The sequence below is a fragment of the Cyprinus carpio genome, chromosome B13, assembly GCF_018340385.1.
Source record: "Cyprinus carpio isolate SPL01 chromosome B13, ASM1834038v1, whole genome shotgun sequence".
In the NCBI taxonomy this organism is placed as follows: Eukaryota; Metazoa; Chordata; class Actinopteri; order Cypriniformes; family Cyprinidae; genus Cyprinus; species Cyprinus carpio.
Window position 1 is genome coordinate 702486 of NC_056609.1, and position 26150 is coordinate 728635.

The window sequence follows — 26150 nt, forward strand, 5'->3', positions numbered from 1 at the left end:
TATTGTAACTCTTTGTACATTGGTGCCTCTCAGACTTGTGTCACACGCTTACAGTTAGTTCAAAATGCCGCAGCCCGGCTCCTCAAAGGGAAGCGTAAAAGTGATCACATTACACCGGTTCTGGTTTCGCTTCATTGGTTACCAGTCAAATATAGAACTGATTTCAGTTTTGTTATTTGTTTTTAAGTCTTTGTGGAACCAGGCACCACAGTACCTATCTGAACTACTGCATCCACCTTCTCAGTCTGGATCACTTAGATCTAGAGACTCTGATTTACTATATGTTCCTAGAACCAGACTTAAAAACAGGGGTGATCACGCATTTGCGGTCATCGGTCCTAAGTTATGGAATAGCCTTCCAGCCTACATCAGATCCGCCAAAACCATGTCAACTTTTAAATGTGCCCTGAAAATGTACTTTTTTCCATGGCTTTCAATATCCCTTGACTCATACTGGCATTAATATCTTTTGATACTAGCTGTTCTTCTCTATTTAATTTTTTTTTTAGGATTTTATTTATTTTTATCTTACTTTTATTGTTTCTCTAGTGCTTAAATGTTTTGTGTCATTATTGTCTGTTTGGACGGAATGCAAACTGGAGCGGATCAAGTGTGTTGGGGAGGCTGGTTTTGATGTTGTGCATGACTAACCTCTCAAAGCACTTCATCATGAGTGGAGTCAGTGCTATAGGACAGTAGTCATTTAGACAGGAAACAGGTGATTTTTTTTGGTACTGGTATGATGGTTGTGGATTTGAGACATGTGGGGACGACTGCCTGGCTCAGCAAGGTGTTGAAGATATCTGTTAGGACATCTGTCAGCTGTGCAGCACAGTCTTTCAGTACACGGCCAGGTATGTCTTCAGGTCCCGCAGCCTTGCGTGGGTTAATCCTAGATAGGGTCTTCGTTACGTCGGCTGGAGACAGACAGAGCACCTGGTTGTTGGGAGGTATGGGCAGTTTTTGTTCAGGTGTGTCATTCTGCATTTCAAACCGTGGCCTGTGGCAGGGGCTTGTAGTCTGTGATGGTCTGAATGGCTTGCCACAGGCTCCGTGTGTCTCTGCTGTCTGTGAAGTGATTGTTGATTTTTTGAGCATATGACCGTTTTGCATTTTTGATGTCACAGGACAGATTAGCTCTTGCTGTTTTGAGAGTTACTTGAGTACTTGTGGTTTATTTTAGTTCAAAAACAGACATGATAGGCCATTGTTCACAACAATTACACCTCTCAAATTGACTGAAAACATGTTACCATAAGAATTACCACTTTAATTACTTAAATATATGATGAGTTTGCACTCTGGGTGGCAGTTGAGAGAGTAGAGTTACCATGACGACTGCAGCGCATCCTCAGACAACAAAGAGGACCGTTAAGGAAACAACTAACTCTTGTCTCTCTCTCTCATTTAATGTCAAGTTGATTATTGCTTACAGTCTTCCCGACTGCCCGGGACCTGTAACAGATTTTGGGGGCTCGTCGTCCAGGATCAGCTGTAGCAACAATCACTTTCTGGGGAATAATTAACTCAAATTAAGTGAATATTCATGAGTCTATGAATATGATGTGCTTATTGCTTACAAATATTAAATTACCCAAAGAGGGAAATATTTAATCATTTAAAGGTAATCTTTACTAGAATGAATGTAAGTTATCTAGACAATCTGTTCGTCCCGCGAACTGGATGCTAGACTCCCTTATCAAAGATCAATAAAATACCCTTCTTACAAACTCCAAGAAATATTACTCTTCTGATCAGGAAGAACAATATTTTCTGTGTCTGTAGTATTTAGATTACTGAAATTAATTCCTAGAAAACAAAGCTTGTAGCTTAGATCACACGATTCAGGGACTTCGATCTTGATGAGCAATAAAACGGTTCAATTCAAGCAAATTATGGTATTTAATAAAAGCGGACTAAAGAGTACATAACTACAAATCACACAGAGTAAATTATGAGTATATAGCAAAAAACAAACAGTACAATTAAAAACAAGATAATCGAACGAAAATAGTAATGAGATAGAGAGGGAGAGAAAGAGAAAAAGAGAGAGAGAGAAAGAGGGAAGGCAGATCTCAGAGTGACAATTTTCAAACAGTTAACTTTGTGAGACACTCCAAGTCATTGGATAATTTCACAAAAGTGGAATAGCCTAGACAACCTTAAACAGCAAATTTTAAGTTGCGATATAAGAAAGTACTTGCTTTGATCTGGCTCTTGTGTGTAGCTGAGCTCAAATTGTCCGTTGTTGTAGCTTCTGCGTTGTCCGTTCCGGAGCTGATGATGCGTGAGTTCGATGGTTAACGCGAATGTAAACTTTGCCAAAAGATGATTAGACTTAAGTTCGTTTGGCTCGGGAGGACAATTGAACGAAGTCAAATATCAGAAGACAATAAAGAAAAACAAAGATAAAACGAAAAAGTAAAGAAGAACAAACGGAGGGACTTCTTGAGAAGTCCGATCGCGAAGCTGGGAAACCCCCCTCTTTCTCTGGCGGAATGCCAAGAGCAAGGGTTTTCCTTTGTTTTTATGGAAAGGTTGGTTCACACCTATGTCACCTTATGAACCAATGAGGTGTGAGAAACTGAGGCGGGAAAAAAAAAATTCTTTGTCTGCTGATTTCGCCCCACTGGTCTAATTTATGGCAATGACAAAATTATACATTTTTCTTCAGAGAGATTGTACTTCTGAAACAATGCATCTTTTTGTAATTTGCCGTTGAGATTCGTCACAGTCGGGTTTCTACGATCATACAGACACCATAAACTATAACTTTGCGAGTCAGGGATACAGAGATACAGAGTTGTTCCTAAACTACAGGCATATAAAGTTTGATTAAACACACAGTAAACATTATATCTATTCCACTATATCACGTGAAGACATCTAAGCACATAAAGAGATACATTTAATACATTTAGAGGTAGTTTTATCAAAAAATGTTCATGTGTGAGCCAGAAATGCTCGTGTGTGTGTGTGTGTGTGTGTCTGGAATGTAGTCGTGCTGTGAGTAAAAAGGCGGGTGTTTGTCCTTTCCTTTGATGCTCACGAGAGTGTCTCTGGATCATCTCGAAGGTGTAATAAATGTCACGAGGGCTGAGATGTCGTCGACATCGTGGCGCCCGAGTGGGGAGTTATGTTGGAGGATGTTGCAAAACAAAAGTCCTTATCTTTTTTTTTTTTTTTTAGTTCTTGTCTCTGAGTGCAGGATGTGTTAGAGAGTCAGGATTCATTAATATGAAACAGATGGTTGAATACCATCCGCTCATTAGTGTTACACAGCGTTACTCTGAAGACGCCTGGTCCAGTGATTTTGAACCTAGGAACAGCAAAGCACATTCTTCAGGAAGGGGGCAACGTGTGTGTGAGAGGATAAGGGGAGCAGGTCACCAGCATCATCCTGACCAGGAGCATCACCACATAACCAGATCTACCTGGAAGTGCATCATGTCCGACGAAGAAAGAAAGAGACTTGTCTGGAACATCAAGAAGAAAGTCTACACTTTGAACACAGGTGAACTCTTCCAGCTGGCAAAAGACATTAACTCAGCATCAGATGCAGATGTTACACAATTAAAGAATGGTGATGAAGAGAGCTACATTAATTATATTGTCACTTACATGAACAGCTGCGAATTGTCTAGGCTACCTGATCAAGGGATGACTGTGTTGTTGAATTTAAATGATTGTATTGATGAAATTGTAGAGCAACATGCTACTAGGACTGAAATGGTTACCCAGCCATCTATTGCACCTCATAACACAGACACATCAGAGAATGAGTACCAGAGAATGTTATCAAACTATGAGGATTTAGGTAGAAAACTTTTAGCCTGTAGAACTATACCTACCACACTACCTACAGCCACAGTCACATCACACACACATCTTCCAAACAGTAATAATCCCACATATTCCAGAATTCCAAGGCATGAATTAAATAATCACAGTACATCTCATTCTGCACCTGAGACCATGGTCTCCATCAGAGACATTGCAATGTTGCAACGTCGAGAATTCAGGATCCATGGGGGACAAATAGGAGACAGTGTGTCTGACATAAGTTTCAGCAACCTGTGCAAGCAAATAGACGAAGGCATTAAGGAAGGCTGCACTGAAAGCGATATAATCCGCGGAGTGTTCCGCATGATTAAACCTGGACATTTTAAAGATATGTTAGTAACCAAGGATGACATGACTGTTGTGGAGTTGAAGAGTTTTCTCCAGTCTCATTTAGGTGAAAGAAGCAGTACTGAACTTTTCCAGGAACTTATGACTGCCAAGCAGCAGGACCATGAGACGCCACAGCAGTTCCTGTACCGCATGATCAGCCTAAAGCAGAAGATATTGTTCTGCTCTAGACAGGTGAATTCAGACATCAAATATGATGATCATACAGTTCAGAGTGTGTTTCTCCATACTGTTTCACAAGGCATCGGCCTAAAACACAGTGACATTCAGCGAGAGTTGAGACCTTTCCTCTCAGACCATAATGTTTCTGATGAAACCCTGCTGAGGCATGTAATAAGAATTACAAGTGATGAAAGTGAGAGGCAACGGCGGCTGGGTCAGTCTACTCACCATAAGGTGGTGCATGCACACAGCACACAGTTTGAGTCTTACAGTGGGGCTAAAGAAATGGTGGGAGCGGCTGAGACGGCAAAAGATAAGACCATTCAGGAGCTGAGAGTACAAATAGAAGCTTTAACTACTGCAGTGAATTCCCTGAAACAGTCTGGAATGCCAAAACCTTCTAATTCGTGGTACGAGTACAACGAGACACAACCTCAAAGACGTCAGCAACTACAGCAACCACCCCAACAGCCTGCTTTCGACTTTCAGCATCCGACACTGTTCCCACCATCTGCCATGCGATTGCACAACCCGGATACACAGGTGCAGTCTCAGACCCAGTATCAATCACAACGTCAATACAGGTCAAGACCCAAAACTCAATTCATTTCAAGCAGAGGTTCTCTTCAAAGACAACAACAGTCAAGATGCCACGAATGCACAGATAAAAATTTGACTACTTGCAGTCATTGTTTTATATGCGGTGCAGAGGGACACAGAGCTGTAGGTTGCCTTAGGAAGCCAAAAGAGCAGGGAAATGGGGAACGATCACTGCAGAGGGACAACCAGTGATCGAAGTAAAGTGTTCGACCCAGTATGAAATGTTACAAGCTCGCACAACCACTTCGACTTTGTCAAAACAAATCCATAACATTACATCTCCATACTTACCACACCAGTCCAATCAAATGAGAGTTGCTCAGCTTGTAGGAGAAAAGTGTCTGTTGAAATGTACTATGAATGGTTATACTGTCAGTGTTTTATTAGACACAGGAGCTAGGGTGAGCATTATGGATTATAATTGGAAATAAATTTATTAACCTCACGTAAAGCTTCGCCCACTCACAGAGATTATTGACCCACAGGAACTGGAGGTCAGAGATATAAAAAAAGACCTAATACCCTTCCATGGTTGGGTGGAGATTTCTCTTAACCTTCTAGGGAGTGAAGACCCTAGACTGGCTTTACAGGTTCCTTTTCTAGTAAGCAGGATTGGGTTAGAAAGACCCATTCTGGGCTTTAACGTTGTCCAAGAGATTTTAAGAGCTGGAGAAAGTTGATCACAAGCCTTGTTCACCCTAGCCAACCTCCTCAGCACAGCAATGGAAATTGAAGACGATAAGGCCAATGCTCTTGTCAATCTCATTCAATATCAGGAAACTTCAAATGAGCTAGATTTGGATTTCCAGGTTTCAATTAATGTTGGACCGCAGGATATTGTTATCCACTCAGGTTGTCACTCATGTTAAGTGTCGTGTTCCAAACAACTTCGATCTCACCAGCCCAATGGTGCTGTTTGAACCTGTCATGGGGTGTCCACAGTTTGACCAGTTGATTGTTGGTGAGGGACTTTTGAAAATTCAAAATCCACAGAATCCATATGTTCAAATACCTATTGGCAATCAAACTATGCATAGCATCACACTGCCCCGGAAGACCACACTTGGGAGCATTCAGGCAGTCAGAAAAGTAATTGAAACTGATCAAGCAGATTTTCAACCTTTATATGTGGAAGTAAACAGCTTAGACTCCCTGGCTGGTACCAAGGATGAAGGAAGAAATCCTTCAACACTTTGGCATCCTCCAGTTGATCTTAGCCACCTCAGTAAAGAACAGCAAGAACAAGTGAAAGAACTGCTTTATGAAGAGTCAGCAGCTTTTGCACGTGACGATGATGACACAGGATGCATTCCTAGTCTGCAGATGGCTATTACGTTGAAGGATGACATACCTGTGCAAAGAACATACACCTCTGTACCTAAACCACTCTATCAGGAAGTCAAGGAGTACATTCAAGACTTGTTGGCTAGAGGTTGGATTGTTAAGTCCAAGTCACCATACTCTGCTCCTGTTGTATGCGTAAGAAAGAAAGATATGGAGCGAATTTTGTGCCAATATTCATCAAACAAATCCAGCATATTGTAAATAAACAAAATCTGCTTTGCAAGTAAAAACTCGACTTTCAAACAAACGCAAAATGATTTGCAAATGCAAAACTCTATTTGAGAGAAAATGTAGAGGTATGGACAAATATATGTAGTGTGCGTTACAACTGTGAGACTCATTTGTGAGGAAACTTGGCTTGATTTTCTCACAAATGCATGCAGGCAGATATTCCCACATGTGTAAAAGCAGATTTTCTCACAAATGCAATTGAGCAACTGTCTTTTCCAAAAACAGCAGATGGCGCTGTCCGTCAATTTATGCTAGTCCCCTGAGACCTGAAACACCTGTTTACCTTTTCAGGGAATACAGCAGACCAACATGAGTGGGGAATTACTATATAATTAACCATTTAGATGTTTTCACAAAGCGACCCTACTAGTGTCAGTAAAAATTCACAATAAGGGCTGTAAGGTTGGTAACATGATTGATTAGTTCAAAAATCAGTAGTGACATGGCTAAACATTTAACTAGGTGGTCTTTCCCTATAAAAACTTGATCCATTCTCCATACCTCTTATCCTCTGTAGGATCACGGGATATAGAATATATACATGTTGATAAAATTGTTCAATGTATAACAAAAATATTGTGTACCAAAAATGAAAGTGTAGACAATTTAATTTAGTATCAGATATAGCAATATCACCCAAGAGGTCATTAATTATTAATAAAATTTTTAAAGCAAATCACATTATTTAGTACAATATCTAAAACTTTTTAAATGTTTTAACACTGTGCAATCATTTGTGTCTAAAATAATTATGTATTTTTTAGATAAGCAACATGATGAATATTTATCTTCTGGTGTCACTCTTGTCCTGTGAATTTGGGAGAAAGATCTGATAATATATCACGCTGATATAATACTAAATTCAGCATTTTAATAAATAGTGGTTTACCAGTATTTCAGAAGGATAATGTAATGATTAGAAACTAATCTTTGGGGTCGAAGACTGTGCCGGTGCGTTTTGTCCTGTTTTGTTGATGACCACAAAAATAATTTAAATTACAGATACGAGAATGGCATCGTTTGAAACTGCAAACGGTCTGCGTTTATTTGTGTATAGTCAACAAAACAATGTACTTTTGTAAAATAAAGAAAACAAACAGGGCGCGCTCTCTGCCGTCTCAGTCTCTGGGAACTTTCTTGAATAAAACAACCTGAATCTCAGTGAATATGTGCCTCACATACATGGTACATCTATGTGTAGAAAGCCTAAAATGTCTAATTTTAAAACCAATTAAAATTGAAAACAAATATTCTCTGATTATATAATCCGTATAAAAGTGAGGAGAGGTAAAGTTTCTCATGCTTCACCTCATTATCGCTAGCGATCTGTTCACATGTTAATGATCTGAGGTCAGCCAGGTAAGCATGTACAGTAGATGCCCCCGAAAAATGCCATCAAAACGTCAAGCTTCATCATAGAATTTAGCCTACTTTCTTTTTCTGCCCGTTGGATGTTGGCGCGCTACACGGGTGAAGACACACTCTGGACAGCGAGGATATCTTCTCATATTGGTCTGAAATGGTAAACAGATGTTTCGGATCTCAGGAGACTAGCGTAAATTGACCAACAGCGCCATCTGCTGTTTTTGGAAAATAAACTTGCTCAGTTGCATTTGTCAGAAAATCCAACTTGACGCATGTGAGAAAATCTGCCTGCATGCATTTGTGAGAAAATCAAACCTCATAAAAATGCAAATGAGTCTCACAGTTGTAACACACTATAAATATATTTGTCCATACCTCTGCATTTTCTCTCAAATAGAATTTTGTATTTGCAAATCACTTTGTGTTTGTTTGAAAGTCGAGTTTTTCTTTGCAAAGCAAATTGTGTTTATTTGCAATATGCTGGATTTGTTTGATGAATATTGGCACAAAATTCGCTCCATAGAAAGATGGTTCACTTAGACTTTGCATTGACTACCGTTCACTTAATAAGAAGACAGTACCAGACAGACATCCTTTGCCTCGTATACAAGATATTACAGATTCTTTAGGGGGTTACAGCTGGTTTTCCATCCTTGACCAAGGGAAGGCATACCACCAAGGGTTTATGGCTTAGGGATCCAGACATCTGACGGCTTTCATTACACAATGGGGGTTATATGAGTGGTTAAGGATTCCTTTTGGGCTGACCAACGCACCTGCTGCATTCCAGAGAAGCATGGAAGAGATGGCTGGACTCCCTTCGAGATGATTGTTGCATACCTTACCTGGATGACATACTCTGTTATGCAAAGACTTTTGAAGACCACCTTGAAAGACTTAGAAGGATCTTAAAAGCACTACAACAGCATGGGGTGAAACTCAGACAAAAAAATGTGAGTTCTTCAAAAGAGAGGTTCGCTATGTGGGACGACTCATTTCTGCTGAAGGTGTCCGCATTGACCCCAAAGACCTCAACGCCATTTTGTCACTGGGAGAAAAGTCACCAAGCACCATTGGAGAAGTGCGAAGATTGCTGGGATTCCTAAGCTATTACAGAACATACATCCAGGACTTCTCTAGAATTGCCAAACCCATCTATGATCTTTTGCAAGTAAAGAATAATAATACAGACAGACTGATGGAAAGAAACAACAAAACCAAAGGGAAAGGTAACCAGCTTCCTTCTAAAACACCAGTGGTTTGGACTGAAGAAAACAAGAACACCCTGGGAACATTGATTGACATTCTTACCCATCCACCTGTGCTGGCTTATCCTGATTTCAACTCTCCCTTCACTCTCCATACTGATGCATCTCAGAAGGGTTTGGGGGCAGTTCTCTATCAATGGCAGAACGGGAAGTTAAGGGTCATTGCTTAATGATCCAGAACTTTCCCCAGCAGAGAAAAATTACAATCTTCACTCTGGCAAGCTTGAATTCCTAGCCTTGAAGTGGGCTGCTATATGTGATAAATTCCTGGATTATCTGTTTTATGCGCCTCACTTCACTGTGTACACTGATAATAACCCCCTGACCTATGTGATGAGCACCGCCAAGCTCAATGCTATGGGTAACCGTTGGGTTGGAGAATTGTCCGATTTCCATTTTGACATCAAGTACAGACCAGGAAAGGAAAATATAGATGCTGACACCCTCTCTCGTTGTCCTCTGGACATAGCATGGTATGTGGCCTCATGTTCAGGGGAAATGTCAGTTGATGCAGTTCGTGCAACTTGGGAAGGGAGCCAGGTAGCAAATAAAAAGGATGTAGCCTGGATAGCTACTCTCATTACAGCTCAGAACTCTGACATCAACACATGCCTAGAATCGTCATACCATGGTATACTGTCAACAATACATCACAGTGAGTTACAGAGAGCACAGAAAGAAGATCCTGCTATTGGGGACATATTCAAACTTAAAGAAAACAACCAAACTCTCACCAGTGAAGTCAGAAGAGGGTTACAGGGCCCAGCCAAGAAATTATTACATGAGTGGCAAAAACTGCACATTGAAAATGGCTTGCTGTATCGAAAGACCACTCATCAGAAACAACTGGTCTTACCTGCTGAATTTAAGAAGAAGATCCTGAAGCATCTTCATGATGACATGGGTCACGTGGGCACAGAAAGGGTGATACATCTGGCAAGAGAGAGATTTTATTGGCCACATATGAAAATGGACATTGAACATTATGTTACCAGAAGATGTTCATGCATTAAGCAAAAGAAGCCTGTTACCCATGAGAGAGCTCCAATGGGAAGCATTACAACTACTTTTCCTCTTGAACTCGTTTCCATAGATTATCTACACTTGGAGAGAAGTAAAGGTGATTTTGAGTACATACTGGTTGTAGTTGATCACTTTACCAGGTATGCTCAAGCCTATGCAACCAAGAACAAGGCTGGAAGAACAGCAGCAGAAAAGATATTCAATGATTTTATTCCACGCTTTGGATATCCAAATAAATTACATCACGACCAAGGAAGAGAGAATGAACTGTTCAAGACCTTGAATAGACTGTCTGGAGTTGGACATTCAAGGACCACACGCTATCACCCCCAAGGTAACCCAGCTGAGCGATTCAATAGGACTCTCTTACAAATGCTGAGAACACTCCAAGAGAAGGAAAAGGAGAACTGGAAAGAACATCTAGCATGTGTTGTCCATGCTTATAACTGCACGAGACATGAGGCAACTGGATTCTCACCCTTCTACTTAATGTTTGGTCAATCTCCTCATCTGCCAGTCGATCTACTGTTTGGATTGAACTCAGAAGAAACAGATGAGTCTCCAACAAGATATGCGGATAAATGGGCTGCAAGAATGAAAGAAGTGTACAGAATTGCAAGTGGAAACAGTAAACTGTCTAGTGAAAAAGGAAAAAAAATATTATGACCGTCAGTCAAGGGGAATCACTCTGCATCCTGGAGATAGAGTTCTTGTCCAGAATATGATGAGAAAAGGTGGACCAGAAAAACTTAAGTCTTACTGGGAGAAACAAATCTACATCATTAAAGAACAACTAAATGACAGCCCAGTATATAGAGTCAGTCCAGAAAATGATACGTCAAAAATTCGAACTCTACACAGAAATCTGCTACACCTTGTAAATGACTTACCTGTTGACCTACCTGTTCCATCACCTGTATCGGAGATGCCACCTGCAGCAAGAAAGGGGAACAACAGAAAGACGAGGTCTAAAACAAAGAGAGATACTTCATCAAGTGATATGACTGATTCTGAAGAAGAAAATACATACTACTGGATAAGGATACCAGAGACTGCACCAAAAAGAGATAAAAATGTACAACCTATGTTGTCAAAGGAGAGAGAGCCAACATACCAAGGATCGTCTGAAAGACTTGCACTTCCCAGTCTCAGAGGACCTATAAGTGGAAAGAGACAAAGCAAACAAAAAGAGCAATCTACAGAAACACAAAAAGATTAGGAAAATCTACCTGCAGAAACACAAGCAGATGAAGAATACTTACCTGTAGATGAGGATACAATCATACTAGAGAGCATCCATGAAAATGGAGGCATTCCTGTTGTCCAAACTAACTCTCACACAACTATACAAAAACCCCCTTCAATACAACCCAGAATATCTACAAGACATCAAAGACCAGCACAGAGACTCACCTACTCACATTTAGGTCAGCCATCATTACAGACACACACAGCAGTTAACACTTTAGGGTTTTATGGGACACCAGCCATGCCAGCAAGCAGTTATTCACAATACTACACTTCTCCAACACCAATATACATACCATCATTCTACATAACTGTTCCTTTCATACCATATCAGACAATGACACCATTATTTGCCTATTGAGAAAAGGAACCGACAAGTTAATATGGTTATTTAAAGAATATTTGGAGGCATTAGCTTCTTTGTTGGGGAGAGTGTGACCACCCTACATATAGTTTGGGTCACATATAAAATTATTTATATATATTTCCTTTTTATTTTTACATATGTTCATTTCTATTTACATGTATATATAAGTTTTATTTTAATTACTTAAATATATGATGAGTTTGCACTGAATAGTTCAGCTGCATTTTCTGAACTCTGGGTGGCAGTTGAGAGAGTAGAGTTACCATGATGACTGCAGCGCATACTCAGACAACAAAGAGGACCATTAAGGAAACAACTAACTCTTGTCTCTCTCTCTAATTTAATGTCAAGTTGATTACTGCTTACAGTCTTCCCGACTGCCCGGGACCTGTAACATATATATATATATATATATATATATATATATATATATATATATATATATAAATATATATATATATATATATATATATATATATATATATATATATATATATATATATATTTACATACAAAGTAACATGTTATAGACTGACTGTGACATGCACATTGTAACCTTAACATCCACATCTCTGACGTGTTTCAGTGAATCAGGTTCTTTAAATGTAATTCAGTTATATCTCATTTATTAAACAAAAATATAAAGTTAATAACCATAGAAAAACATCACGCCATTCCGCAGGGTGCACTTTACACAATAGCTCCTAAAACTACAGAACAGATTCACCTATGCAGCATTTCAATACGTTGAATGTAAAAAACAATGTATTGCAGTTTACTGTCATAAATGGCAAAACACAGGTGTGAAGAACAGCTACAGGTATTTGTCTTAAAATATGGACCAGGATATCAGCAGCAACACCGATGAGGTTTTGGTACAGAAAGTTCTCATCAAAGCCAGCTTCCTCCAAACTCCCTCTCAAAACTATGTAGATAGAATATTCATTTTGTAGAATCTGGAAAATAACCATTCGTACCTGCAGCAGCGACACACAAATCACTGCAATGTCTACAGTACTATCAATAACCACAGGAGGGGGTCCTCGAACACCAATAATTATAACTAAATGCCTGTTTCTTGCTCACCTCCAATCCGGCTATCATTTCTGAGGTGTTGGACTTCACTGTGCCTCCCTTTCTATTCCCCTAAATACTTCAGTGGAAAAATTACAGCATTACAATGTGACATGCCCAGTACCAACTTCTCTGTACTCTACCAGAAGAAAGGCTAGGGTATGACTGTTGTGTATCATTGCAGTTGATCAAGAACAGCACACATAACTAATATTCATCATACATTTACTCCCTCACCTCAGTGTAATCAGGTTTCTCCAACTCCTGATATTTGTTCTTTCTGCATCCTTAAACATCATGAACACCACACTTTAAATGTTACAATTCATACAATGTTCAGTTTTATGTGGAAAGTAGTACAATGAATGCCTTAAAGTAGTTTTTGAACTTCTCCTAAATGTACCTGTATTTTCTAGGCAGGAAAACACTGGCTCACACTCTGTTGCCTTTCTCTTATTCTGTCACGACACACACACACAAACAGGTAGATCCAAAAGCAGTGTTTTATTGGGATAATCCAAAACTCATAATCCAGTCAGGCAAAGGTCAAAATCCAGATAAGCAGTCCAAAACAATGAAACACGAACATCCACAAGGGAACCAGAAAAAGCAGGGTGACATTAAACAAGGACTCCGTAACAAAGACAGAAACAAACCAGGTATTTATAGACAGGTGCAAACAATGTAAGTGGGAACAGCTGAATACAATGAACAGTGATGAGTACCAACAAGACTTGTGGGAAATGTAGTTCCTGAGGTGGGGTGACGATATGGGGAAGTGAGACCTCTAGTGGACACCCAGGGATACACAAACCATAAAAAAATACAATACCCCCCCTCTAAGGAGCAGCTTCCAGATGCTCCTCAGAACACCACAACAAAAACAAAACCAAGAGACCAGGAGGGAGGTGGACTGGTGGAGGTAGAACAGGGGGAGGGATGGAGGGCCAGGCCCGTGTAGGAGAACCGGGACCGGCAGCGATGGCTCCACCGGCAGCCAAGGTGGATCAGTCAGTTCAGGGGGCCAGGTTGGACCCGAAAGTTCAGGGGACCACGAGGGACCAGGCAGTTCAGGTGGCCACGGAGGATCAGTCCATTCTAGTTGTGCAGACGGCCAGGGAGGGAACGGCCTCGGTCACGGCCTTGGACACGGGCACCGCCTCGGGCTCGGGTACCACCTCGGGAACGGCCTCCGGAAGGAACGGCATCGGCCTCCGGAAGGAACGGCATCGGCCTCCGGAAGGAACGGCATCGGCCTCCGGAAGGAACGGCATCGGGCACGGCATCGGCCTCCGGAACGGCATCAGGCGCCGCCTCGGCCTCCGGAACAGCATCGGGTGCCGCCTCGGCCTCCGGATCGGGCGCCGCCTCGGCCTCCGGAACAGCATCGGGCGCCGCCTCGGCACCACCTCGGCATCGGGCACCACCTCGGCCTCCAGAACAGCATCGGGCACCGCCTCGGCCTACCGGAATAGCATGGAATGGAGACTCAGGTGTGGTTGCTGCATCCCACTGAGCACGATGGCGCAGGTAATGGGTAAACCCCCAAAAGTCCAGGATCTCCAACCCCTTCATCTCCCATTGAGGCAAAGGGTCATCCAGACAATCGTTAAACAAGTCTTTCAGTGCTGCATCATTATAACCTAACCCGACTGCCATGGTCCAAAACAATTGCGCCAGGCCACCCACCTCACTCCCCCTTTGACGAAGGGTGGTTAAGTTCAGGAATCTCCCCCTCCGTTCCTCCATGGTGGCTGGGGAACAGATTCGAAATCCCACACCGCTGGATCTAGGCATGACGGAGTCCTTCTGTCACGACACACACACAAACAGGTAGATCCAAAAGCAGTGTTTTATTGGGATAATCCAAAACTCATAATCCAGTCAGGCAAAGGTCAAAATCCAGATAAGCAGTCCAAAACAAGAAACACGACCATCCACAAGGGAACCAGAAAAAGCAGGGTGACATTAAACAAGGACTCCATAACAAAGACAGAAACAAACCAGGTATTTATAGACAGGTGCAAACAATGTAAGTGGGAACAGCTGAATACAATGAACAGTGATGAGTACCAACAAGACTTGTGGGAAATGTAGTTCCTGAGGTGGGGTGACGATATGGGGAAGTGAGACCTCTAGTGGACACCCAGGGATACACAAACCAGACATTGTGACATATTCATGACACCAGCAGTGTTGAATCTGGGTGAAAAAGATGTCTGTGTTTTAAATGTGAAGGTAACTGCATTTACTTTCTATTGATTCCCAACATAAACTAAACATGGATAAATCAGGTCATGGAGCAAATATAGTACGTTTGTGAGTATTCATGAATATTTGCATTTTACATGATACAGGGCTCTATGTGTATGCACTTGCACTCCTATCAATGACAAAAAATAACTTTCCCATTACAGGTTAGTATTTGTATTTACAATTAACATCATTTTTAAACCTAAGGCCATTTCTTCTTACGTTATTTGTATAAATGTATGAAATGGTATCTTCCGCTGTCCATCAGATTATAAAACTGAGAGAAAAACAAAGTGTAAAAAAAATTAAGACAGCATCAATGACTTGTGTCAGTTAACAAGTGTAAAGTTAACCCATAGCACTCTCTGCTTGTGTATCACTGAACTATATGGCAGAATGAAAATAGTCATAAGCATTTAAGTAGCTATTTATAGTCACATACATGAACTCAGACCTAGCATTAGTATTAGGTGTACATGATGTACACCTGCTCCATGATTTTGAAACACTTTGAGTTATATACCCTCAACAATAAAAGGTTGGGCAGCCACCCACCCAGTACTGCTGCAGCAAACATCACATCCCAGTCCCATCCAGTTTCTGTAGTCTGAGACCAGATAAAGGCTTACAAGGCAGACAAATCTTTTCTCATTCCTTCATGACCATAAAGATTATGGCTGGATCCTTGAGCTTGAAGTGTTGGTTTTTATTGCATGGACATACCCCTCTCCACTGTCCATGACACTGATCACCATGTGACTGAGAGCAAAAGAGCCCACGTAATTCATTTCCCACAAACCTCGCATGATTGGCAGCTTTTAATCCGTAGGTAGCACTGATGGCTGCCAAATGAGTTACCTATAGTACAGATGCTCAGTGCTGCCTCAACCACAAACTGTTTTACTCGATTCAGCTCCAAGCAGTTTGAGACCATAAAGGCAAGCTTTTAGACATCTTTGTAGGCTTTGTATCCAGGTATATCTCAGCCAGTCTCTCTAATAACTCCAGACAGGGAGCCAGTCACAAGTCCAACAGAAGCTGGATTCAACCACCAACATCCAGAGACATGAAGCATCATTGAGAGGACTTTTAGGATCATGAAATCAAGGTGGCGGAGCATCTTTTAGGAGGTGAAGCCAAGTTTTGCCCCTGCTGTGATTACGTGCTGTGCAATTCTTCACAAAATATGTCTCAGCACTGGTGACACTGTTGAGCCAGTTGAGGCAGCACTTGTGTAAGATGACAACAATGATGCTCTGCTACAAAACTAAGACCCTCGGTGTGGAGAACATATTAGAGAGCACCTTGCTGCAGCAGCCTCTGCACCTGACAGAGATGACATTTACAATGTCATGTGATCTGGTCTTCTCTCTTTGGCCTCAGGCCTCCCTGACTCTTTTTCCAGGAACTCCAAAACTGAATTCCTACACTGTATATTTGCTGGCAAGGGCATAGCCTCGCTGTTACCTCTTTCAATCTGGTCCGTGGAGCTGGACGCAGTGGATGCAGCTGGAATAATCAGAAGGGAAGGCTGAATTACTTCATGCATCAGGTCAAACCTGTACTATAAAAGTGTAATAATTGTGTGGATATATTGTATAAATATGATATACTTTTGATATTAAAGCTGATATGGCACATCTTTAAGTACAAGCATGCACAAAAGATATTTAACAATTATTAAAGTGCATGAGTCATACTCTATAATTTTAGAAAGCTTTTTTTTTTTTTCATTTTATAAAGCCACTGGATGAATAATATTTTGGGACTAATTCAAGGCAAACGTTTTGTGTATTTTAAGTTTTGCCACTTTTTCCCAGGCCTCTCTGGGTTGGATTTACAAGTGAGATCCATCTCATGATGGACAGCTCTGAAACACAAACAGTCAGCCTTTAAAGAATGATGAAGATTCATTTAACATCCATTAATTCAAGACTGAATAAATAAAACACATTCCAATATCAAATTTATTTTAAAGTTTGCTACAGACATAATTGTACAGGTTTTGTTATATTTAACAAAAGATCCAACAGACCCCTCACTCAACAACTGGACTGGGTGCCAGGGTGTCTGTGAATGACTCCCTAAGCCACAACTAACACCCAGAGGCAGAACAGGACACTGGTTAACATAGCAGCGTGCGCAGCGCTGACCTCATACGTCATCCGCCTGGAGCTGCTTCTGTGTAGAACTGTTGGCGCAAGCTACATTAAAGTGATTATTACATTTTAAATATGGTTATTTTTCTTACAAAAATGCATCGATTTGCTATAGGAGGCCTTTGTTCATCTCACGGAGCTGTGTGAGCCATGTGAGGTGCTTTTTATTTCACTTCTTTTGGAATGATGCACCGCAACACCTGCTGAGTGCCATTAAACAGCTTGAAAGATTAAAGAGGGGTCATATGATGTTGCTAAAAATAACATTATTTTGTGTATTTGGTGTAATGAAATGTGTTTATGTGGTTTAAGGTTAAAAAAACATTATTTTCCACATACTGCACATTATTTTTTCTCCTCTTTGCCCCGCCTTTCTGAAACGCATAGTTTTTTTTACAAAGCACATCGTTCTGAAAAGCGAGGTGTGCTCTGATTGGCCAGCTATCCAGAGCATTGTGATTGGCCGAATGCCTCAAGCGTGTGACAGAAATGTTACGCCCCTCACCATACTGTGATGCTGTGTCCCAGCGTGACAAAACAAAAACAAAACCCATTACAAACAAGGCATTTGTTGCATCCAGTGGGGACATTATTACAGATTATAATGACTTCTACTGTGTTTTTACGCATTGCGTTGCATCGCGCCACGTAAACATAAAACCATGTCTGCATTTGTGATCAGAGAAACGACAAGCGCTACTCAACACCAGCGGTTCTCAATTCCAGTCCTCGTGCCCCCCAGCTCTGCATATTTTGCATGTCTCTCTTCGTTAACACACCTGATTCAGATAATCAGCTCGTTAGAAGTGAGCTCCGTGCATGAACTGTGTTCCCATTGACATGGTCCCTACACAGTGTTCATTGCTCCCTACTCCCTGAGCAGGGAAATCTGTTGAAGTTTACTTCTTCGTAACATTCATTCATGGATTTGTGCTGCACAACGTCTTCACACACGGACAAGTGTGACATGATATACCTCTGTAAATAAATACAATTTAAATTCACGTCTCGCACACTTCAGTACACTTTGAATGGAACATATACATTCGCTTCAAACTGGAATCATGGTGGAATATTCTGTGATGTCCACTTCGCAGGGCACTTACATTCGAATAGAACAAACATCTGAAGCGATACATACAAAATATGTATGTATGTATTTTAAGCAACATCATATGACCTCTTTAAGGCTGTAGTGCTTTTGTCCTTTTTGACCCACTTTTATTTTTTAATAAAATAAAATGGTTGTGTTAAACTTTTTCAAATCAAGTTACTCGGCTGCTGGAAATGTGTCATTCTGATTTTAAAAGGTTTTCCCAAGTCTTTGAAATGGTCAGGAATTTGTTGATGTGCTATTGAATGGTAGTTGAACACAGATGGCAACATTGTTTTATGATGACAGTTCAGTAGTATATATATATATATATATATATATATATATATATATATACATATATATATATATACACATATATAAATGGTTTAGAATCAACATTACATTGCAAAGTTTTGTGTGTGTGTGTGTTAATTTCAATATTGGTTCAACAACAGTGATATAGTTTCAACATTGATTGCGGGTGCAAAAGTGATGAACCAACATCACGTCTTGATGTTGATTCAATGACATTTTCATGATCTCAACCTTGTTCCAGGGGTCAAACATTATGTGCAATATAATGCTAAAAAGAGTTACCATGATAAGTAGAACAAAAGGTGATAAGGACCTCAAATTTCCAGATTTTTGTTTGTCAGGGCAAGTTCTAATTGTTTGTACCAAAACATAATATCTTGTGTATTTAACTACTGATGAAATGTATGATAATGAGGACATGCTTAGGCAAATTTATGTGCTCACGCTAATATGCTAAGAAGAAAATGCTCTGTGTCTATAAGCGTCAGGTTGTCTAAAATGATTGTACAGTATGTGTTTTTTTTGGAATAGTGTTTTGTAATGTTAACTCTTTCAGGCCCTATTGAGAAATCTGATGTACAGATGTGTTTGTTGGTTGAATGATTCTCAGAATGCTATTATAATGTTGCTGTCAAATCAAGGCTGAATGTTGTGTGATAGTCATCCTTGGAAACACTGGTATAGTTTATCTATTGTATCTATTCTGGATCTCTGGATTATCCCAATAAAGGTTAACTGAATGGATAAATAAGAACAGAATATGCCTATATTCTATACATATATTTTATGTACTCATTCATATTGACATCTCACTTTCTGTTTCACAGAACTATTTTGCTCTTAATAACTTGGGTTACAAAATCATAGTAGCAAAACACATATTTTTGGTTGTTAACTATTAAATGCTTCATTATGCAGAACTTGAGGAGAGTTCTCCACATGAACTGGCAGATTCATGAAATAATTATATCCCCCATGTTTTTGATTCTTTCTTTCTTTTTTTTCTTTTCTTTTTTTGAGCAGGTTAAGGTATTATTGTTGAAAACTAAATTTTCTGTGATGTAACATTTACGTGTTAGCAAACATTTGAATCTTTATTTCAGAAATTGAGAAAAATATCACAATTTGTTTATTTAATAATTCAACAAATAATGAATACAAAGTAACAAATGGAAAAATATGTATGTATACAAGGATTCTTCCTGCTGTTAAAAAGAAAGAAGAAGAAGAAGAAGAAGTTAGAGTCAAATATGTCTCACGTAGAAAATAGTACTTCATTGCCCTGTTTACAGCTGGTATTAAAATCCATCTTGGGTGATCTGATCGTAAGTGTTCAGCATTGTGATGAATTCTACATGCAACAATCTCGCAACCAAGAACCTATGACTCCTGATAAAAACCCAGTCGTCTCGTAGCTGTGTAGGTCATTTGTCTCCAGCCCTGCTCCTGCAGATTAACCTTCCTTTATGTCTACCACCACATGACCTTTGTGCTTTGTTTTAGCACACTGTTATGTTTATTTTAGTAATATTAGTAAATCTTTAGATTTAATTATTTCTGTTACAGTGTTACTAGATAGTATTATTTAGCAGAGATTAAGTTTAGGGATTTCTGAAATAATAAAGACGTATTATTATTATAAGTATACTCAAATATCACACATTCATCTCACAGACGTCTCTTTTATATGAGGATTTTCATCTAGAAGATGTACAGTATTTGCAATGTGTCTAAAATATTCCGTGTCAGAAGTTTAGAAAGTGTTAATGGTTTTTGTTAATGAAGATGTTTGTACATAACAGATGCTTTCCAGATGAAGCACTCTTTAACATTTCGGAGATCTGCTTATGCCTGCATTGTAAAGAATATTTATTACAAAAAGTATTATAGTAGTATAACGATCGTTGACAAAAGTATTAATGCACAGTTATAATAAAAGAATAAAGCTATGCTCAAAGATAAGTTTACAAATAATAAATGTCCCTATGCTCTGAATGCTGTTTTTTAGTACAAAACACTGGTATTATTAACACAGAAAACAGACTCTACAGTTCTACTGCTGCATTTTGTTACCATATCATATACTGTATATATATGTCATTTTAAAGATCATTTTAAAGAGGTGATTATTAGTGAAATAGTCTAATGTGTTGTCACTTCCTCTTCACGTACACAAAGGAGGATGTTCAGATGATTTTGGTTCGTTCACTCTGCAGTCGGCAGGTCCCGCATTACAACAACAGCCTGCGGAGACGAGGAAATCATCCATGAACATTCTGCCTTCACTATTACAAATGAGGAAGATTTACAGTCAACTGGACATGATCGCAAAAGAGATCAGGGATACATTATCCTACTTGTTACATGACTTCTTACTAAAATAAAAGAAAAGAAATCATGAAATACCGATTTGACTTTAAATTATTTTGTTAGCTTACTTGCAGAAACCAAAGAGAGACAGAACATGAGCACAAACAAAGGTTTCCCCCAGACATATTTAAGCGATGAATGCTATGATTTAGGCATTGTAGAGTCATATATTATATTATAAATTAAATGAATGTTGGTTTACACTTTCCATTTGACATGTTAACATAATCTTTGAATGAACATTAAAATATTTAATGCACACTATTGTTAATTTCTTTAATTTGTGATATTTGAATTTAGCATGCCTTCCTTTTTCTCCTGCTATAATAACCCAATCAGAAAAGACCTACAGCTGGTGCTTTCACAGACAGGAGGAAGGCTGAGTGAGATGTGTTTACCTGAGTCCTGCTGGATCGCAGCGCTGCCCTGGCGAAGAACGTCATGGTTACCAGCAGAACGCCTCCTATCAAGCTGTGACAGAAGAACACTATCTGCATGTTTGTCATGGACATCTGTGAAAACGAAATGAGAGTTTCTGTTTGCACATGCAGAATATCTCACTGGTTGAAAATACAACCGCCCATCACCCTCATAACCTCATTTTTCATTTAATAATAAGAATAAAAACCCTCACATAATGTTGTTCAGCATATCTTTCCTCCTTCTCTGTTAGATTATCATACATATGAGACCAGTGTACATGATAGATTTCAGATATTGCTCTGGAGAATTCCCCAATAGCATACAGCACTCCAATGACTGAGATGATACTCAGAGCAAGGCTGGCTGTGATCTGTGAGCAATCAAAGCAAGACACAAACATATAAACAAAATATCAAACACATTTAAACATTCTACAGAGAAAATGTTGTAGTTAGGACACAAGAATAGCTCACACACAGTGAAACACAATGGCTAAACAGACACTTACCATCTTCTTGGAGGGGTTGCGTTCAGACAGAATATACAGAAGGCCACAGATAAAGAACTGCAAAAAGGCATTAATACATTTAGTAAAAATAATGAAAATTAAATTTTGCAGTATCCATAGAGAGGCATGTTATATGACCATTCTATTGCGTTTACGGTCACTGTCAGGGACTATTTTTCCAGTGGAAGGATGGCATTTAATGAGTCATATAGTTTATAGTCAAAAGAGATGTTCAAATCAACATACCAAGATCCCAAGCCAGAATGGGGTGATCTGCTCCGCTGAGATGGATGCATCTGATTGCACATTCATAGGAATTGCAAACATGAATAGACCTATACCCATCATCACCAGCACCACCTTACACAAGATATATGAAAATGGACAAACATAAAATCAATATGCAATATCAACAATAGTGCTTACGTAATCTTAATGGGGAGAGAGAAAAACACCAATGGACAAATACAGTTAGGTAGAGACACCTAGCGAAAACCGGCTATTTGTGACACACTCTCTGATATCTAGGAAATTTAGATTTTGAAATGCTTGTTTTTCTTGCTGTTTCTTGTCTTCGAATGACCAGAACAAGAAACTCTACCTTTATTCTCCCTGTATAAGTGTTAAAGCGATGTGTGTGGGGATGCATGTGCCTTTTCAGAAAGTGACTATAAAAACTAAACGTCCTCTGAGACACATTCACTCAAGTGAAAGAGTGAAAACTAGCCTTGGTTTCCCCTGCATCGCATCAGCATCAATCTACATGCCTATTATAGAAGAGTGTAGTACTGCAAAGAATAAGCTGGAGTGATCTTTGCTTCATTTGTTTCTGTGATTGAAAGGACTGGGTGTTCTGTGTCTCACTCCAATACTCTTGGGTTGTCCTCTGAGGAAGCGGTGCACAGGTTTACTTCCGCCCGTCACGGTGGTGATGGCCTCTGATACGCTTCCTGCTGGTCGATCCTCCACCATCACTACAGCACAAATCACAGTCAAAGCTATTATAATAACCATTTTGTTCAAGGCTTTTGGCAGTGTTTTCTAGAATGGGTAGTCTCAAGTCATGACCAGGCAATGGATAAATGCCAAATTTCAGATAATAATGGTAATATAAGGAGTGAAGCTGACACTATTTAAACTTTTTTAAAACTGTTTAAACTATTAAAACTTCTCCTGGTGAAGACTGAATAGACTGGATCCAGAACCTTCAAATGACACACAACTCATGTCTGTTTCAGTGAATCTGTGAGTCACACGTGAAGATCCACGGCACACACTGGACACACGAGCGGAGTGATTGTATAGCATGTGTCTTTCTGTTCCCAGCACAAAGTTCCTGAAGATGTGGCTATAAAAATGTGGAGTCCTGAAATTTCAAGGGTCTCAGTTTTGACTCTGTAAATGTGTGTAAAAATAACCTGACAAACCTATTCTTCTGCCTTATTGTGCTATACCTACAACACCATAGCAATTGTCTGCCTGTCTACCAATGCTTTAACCACCCTGAACACACTAACAAACAACACACTAGCAACCGATTAAGAACCAGCTAGAACACCTTATCTGTCTGTCATTAATGCTGCAAAAGCACTGAAGTTCTGTAATGCTTGAAACCTTCAAACCTCAAGACTGTATACTGCATCCAATCTCAAAGCCTTTTTGTCTGTCTTCCAGTCAATTCCAAGCCATCCTTCACATTCATTTAAAAAAGAAGTCTACACTTCAGCAAACTTCAGACAATCATACTATGCATGGGCAAGGAAATAATAAAACAGTGCTAAAAGATCAGTATGAAAGCTTGTCAAATACCTGCATGTGTCTTTGATAGAACCACCAAGATGAAAACAACACAGTTGTGCAACTGCACAGAAAAGAGAAACATGAGAAGAAAACAGTGGGAGGGAGGATTGGGCGGCCACTACAGGATGTTTGGGAAACGAGGTCAAATCTGAGCCAAATGCTCAGAAAGCAGAAACAATGGTCAGCTTTATGAAGAGAAAGAAACAGCAGAGCAGAACTGTGAAGCACGTCTCAGTGCTGTAAGGCGTTCCTCAACTCAGTTTTAAAAATGTAGAATGTTTTGGCAAGAAAGAAACATTCGGATTGGTGAGAGAGATGTTAAGGCAACTGTTAGAAAGTAAGGAATGGAATGGAAAAGCTCCCAAAAGATAACAGCTGGTTCATATGATGAACTAACTGGTTCCAGATGTATTTCTTTACTAGGTTCAGTTTGTGAGTCTCATTTACATTTTCATGAATTCAGATTTTAAAGTAGTCTACTTTGAAACACGTCTTTCCATGTCAAGTCAACTTTATTTATATAGCGCTTTTAACTATACAGATTGTCTCAAAGCAGCTTAACAGTTTTAAGTAGTGTTTCAAAACAAAACGACAATGGTAAACACTCAATTTTCAGTTAAAGGCAGTTCATCACTGAACTGAGCCGGATGATGACCCTTACCAAAAAGTAGTATACTTCAAGTTTATTTTATTAAGTAGACTTAAGTAAAGTTCAAGTATATTTTTAAGTATACTGTATGTAGCAAGTATACAAATATCAGTGTTGCAAAAGTATACTTGTAAGTGTACTGTTTCATTACTCCTTGGGACTAAATTGGCCCACATTCTAGTATATAAAAAATTGGTATAACAGTAGCAAACTTTGAGTACACAACTAGTTTACCTCTATGTTTGTAGTTTGTACTGCAATTATACTAAAAGTGAACTTATAGGTATACTGATAGTTTACTAATTAAATACTTTGTACACTTTGAAGTATAGTCTCAGTAAACTACTAGTTTAGTAGTTTTATACTGCAAGTATACTCATAAGTTTTCTTTAAGTGAACTTTACATCATACTTTAAGTATATTATACAGTATGTCCCTATTTAGGTTTTAATTTGTATATATTTTGTTAAATGAATATCTGAACATACAAAACATCCAAAGAAAGAACAGGGTATCTGCTTGTAAACAAAAACATTTTATTCTAGCTTCATGCATTCTTTTTTAAACACTTTAATGTGGGTAAGTTTCATAAAAAATAAAGAAATAACATTTTGAACAAAAAGCTGAAAAAAGACTATTAATTGGATTCAGAATGAATGTAGATGGAGTCAATCAACACCCCAAAGCTTGACTGTAATTATTACCTCTTCATCGGTTGACATTTTATTCCATAACATTACAGTTTTGATGCTGTTTCATGTCAGATGATTGTGTTACATGTGTTAGTATCTGTTGTTTCTTTTTCTTTTTGGGGGTGTTTTTTTTTTGGAAATTCTGTACAGAAGATGTGTATTAGTGCCCTCTACTGTATAACAATGAAAACATAGATTCTAGGAGCACAAGTATAGCTCAGATATATTTAGACTTTTTGTAAGTGTAAGTCAAGTATACTTAAATGTCATTTTAAGTACATTTCTGAGGAGTACATAAAGCCCATTTCTGAGAAGTACATAAAAAGAATAATTTCCTATTTTTTAGTTTAAAATAAGTATACTAATAGCACACTTGAATAAACTTCTTTTTCATAAGGGGACATCACTGAATTCAGTTTAAATAGTATCTGTGCAATCAAGTCAGTGATATCACTGGAAAATAAATGTCTCCAACTAAGACTTACTTTGCCATAAAGTGCAAGAACAGTCAAGTCAAGTCAAGTCAAGTCAAGTCAAGTCATCTTTATTTATATAGCGCTTTATACAAAAAAGATTGTGTCAAAGCAACTAAACAACATTAATTAGGAAAGCAGTGTGTCAATAATGCAAAATGACAGTTAAAGGCAGTTCATCATTGAATTCAGTGATGTCATCATCCAGCTCAGTTCAGTTTAAATATCATCTCAACAAATAAAACGACAACACCACAAAAAAAGAATCCCCAACAAATAAACAAATAAGAGACAACAGCAACAAACAAAAAAAACACCGGTGACAGAAAGAATAAAAAAAAAAACCTCAGTTGGGGGGCCAGTTCTCCTCTGACCAGACGAAACCATCAGTTCAATTTCAGGCTGCAGCAAAGTCAGATTGTGCAGAAGAATCATCTGTTTCCTGTGGTCTTGTCCCGGTGGTCGTCTGAGACAAGGTCTTTACAGGGATCTGCCTCTGGGGCTCATCTATTTCTTCCCTCCCCCCTCTTTCATTCATG

The 26150-nt window shown here is 39.2% G+C and overlaps 1 protein-coding gene across 1 annotated transcript; it reads right to left on the reverse strand.

The window, feature by feature from the left end:
- Positions 1–19769: 19769 nt before the first annotated feature.
- Positions 19770–23960, reverse strand: si:ch1073-291c23.2 (uncharacterized protein LOC799862 homolog). Its single transcript, XM_019074014.2, has 7 exons — positions 23807–23960; positions 22862–22971; positions 22244–22357; positions 21998–22054; positions 21701–21859; positions 21465–21578; positions 19770–20940 (listed from the first exon to the last, which is right to left on the reverse strand). Exons 1-7 carry the CDS (start codon positions 23877–23879, stop codon positions 20902–20904), a joined length of 666 nt encoding a protein of 221 aa, XP_018929559.1. The 5' UTR covers positions 23880–23960; the 3' UTR covers positions 19770–20901.
- Positions 23961–26150: the final 2190 nt, after the last annotated feature.

What these genes read in the sequence shown, in the direction of transcription:
- si:ch1073-291c23.2 (XM_019074014.2), bottom strand. Translation starts at nt 23,879, where the DNA reads ATGTTTCTCTTTTCTGTGCAGTTGCACAACTGTGTTGTTTTCATCTTG. An exon ending in CATTCTGGCTTGGGATCTTG is followed by an intron (nt 22,055 to 22,243) that starts GTATGTTGATTT and finishes GCCTTTTTGCAG; the next exon opens with TTCTTTATCTGTGGCCTTCT. An exon ending in TGCGATCCAGCAGGACTCAG is followed by an intron (nt 20,941 to 21,464) that starts GTAAACACATCT and finishes TCGTCTCCGCAG; the next exon opens with GCTGTTGTTGTAATGCGGGA.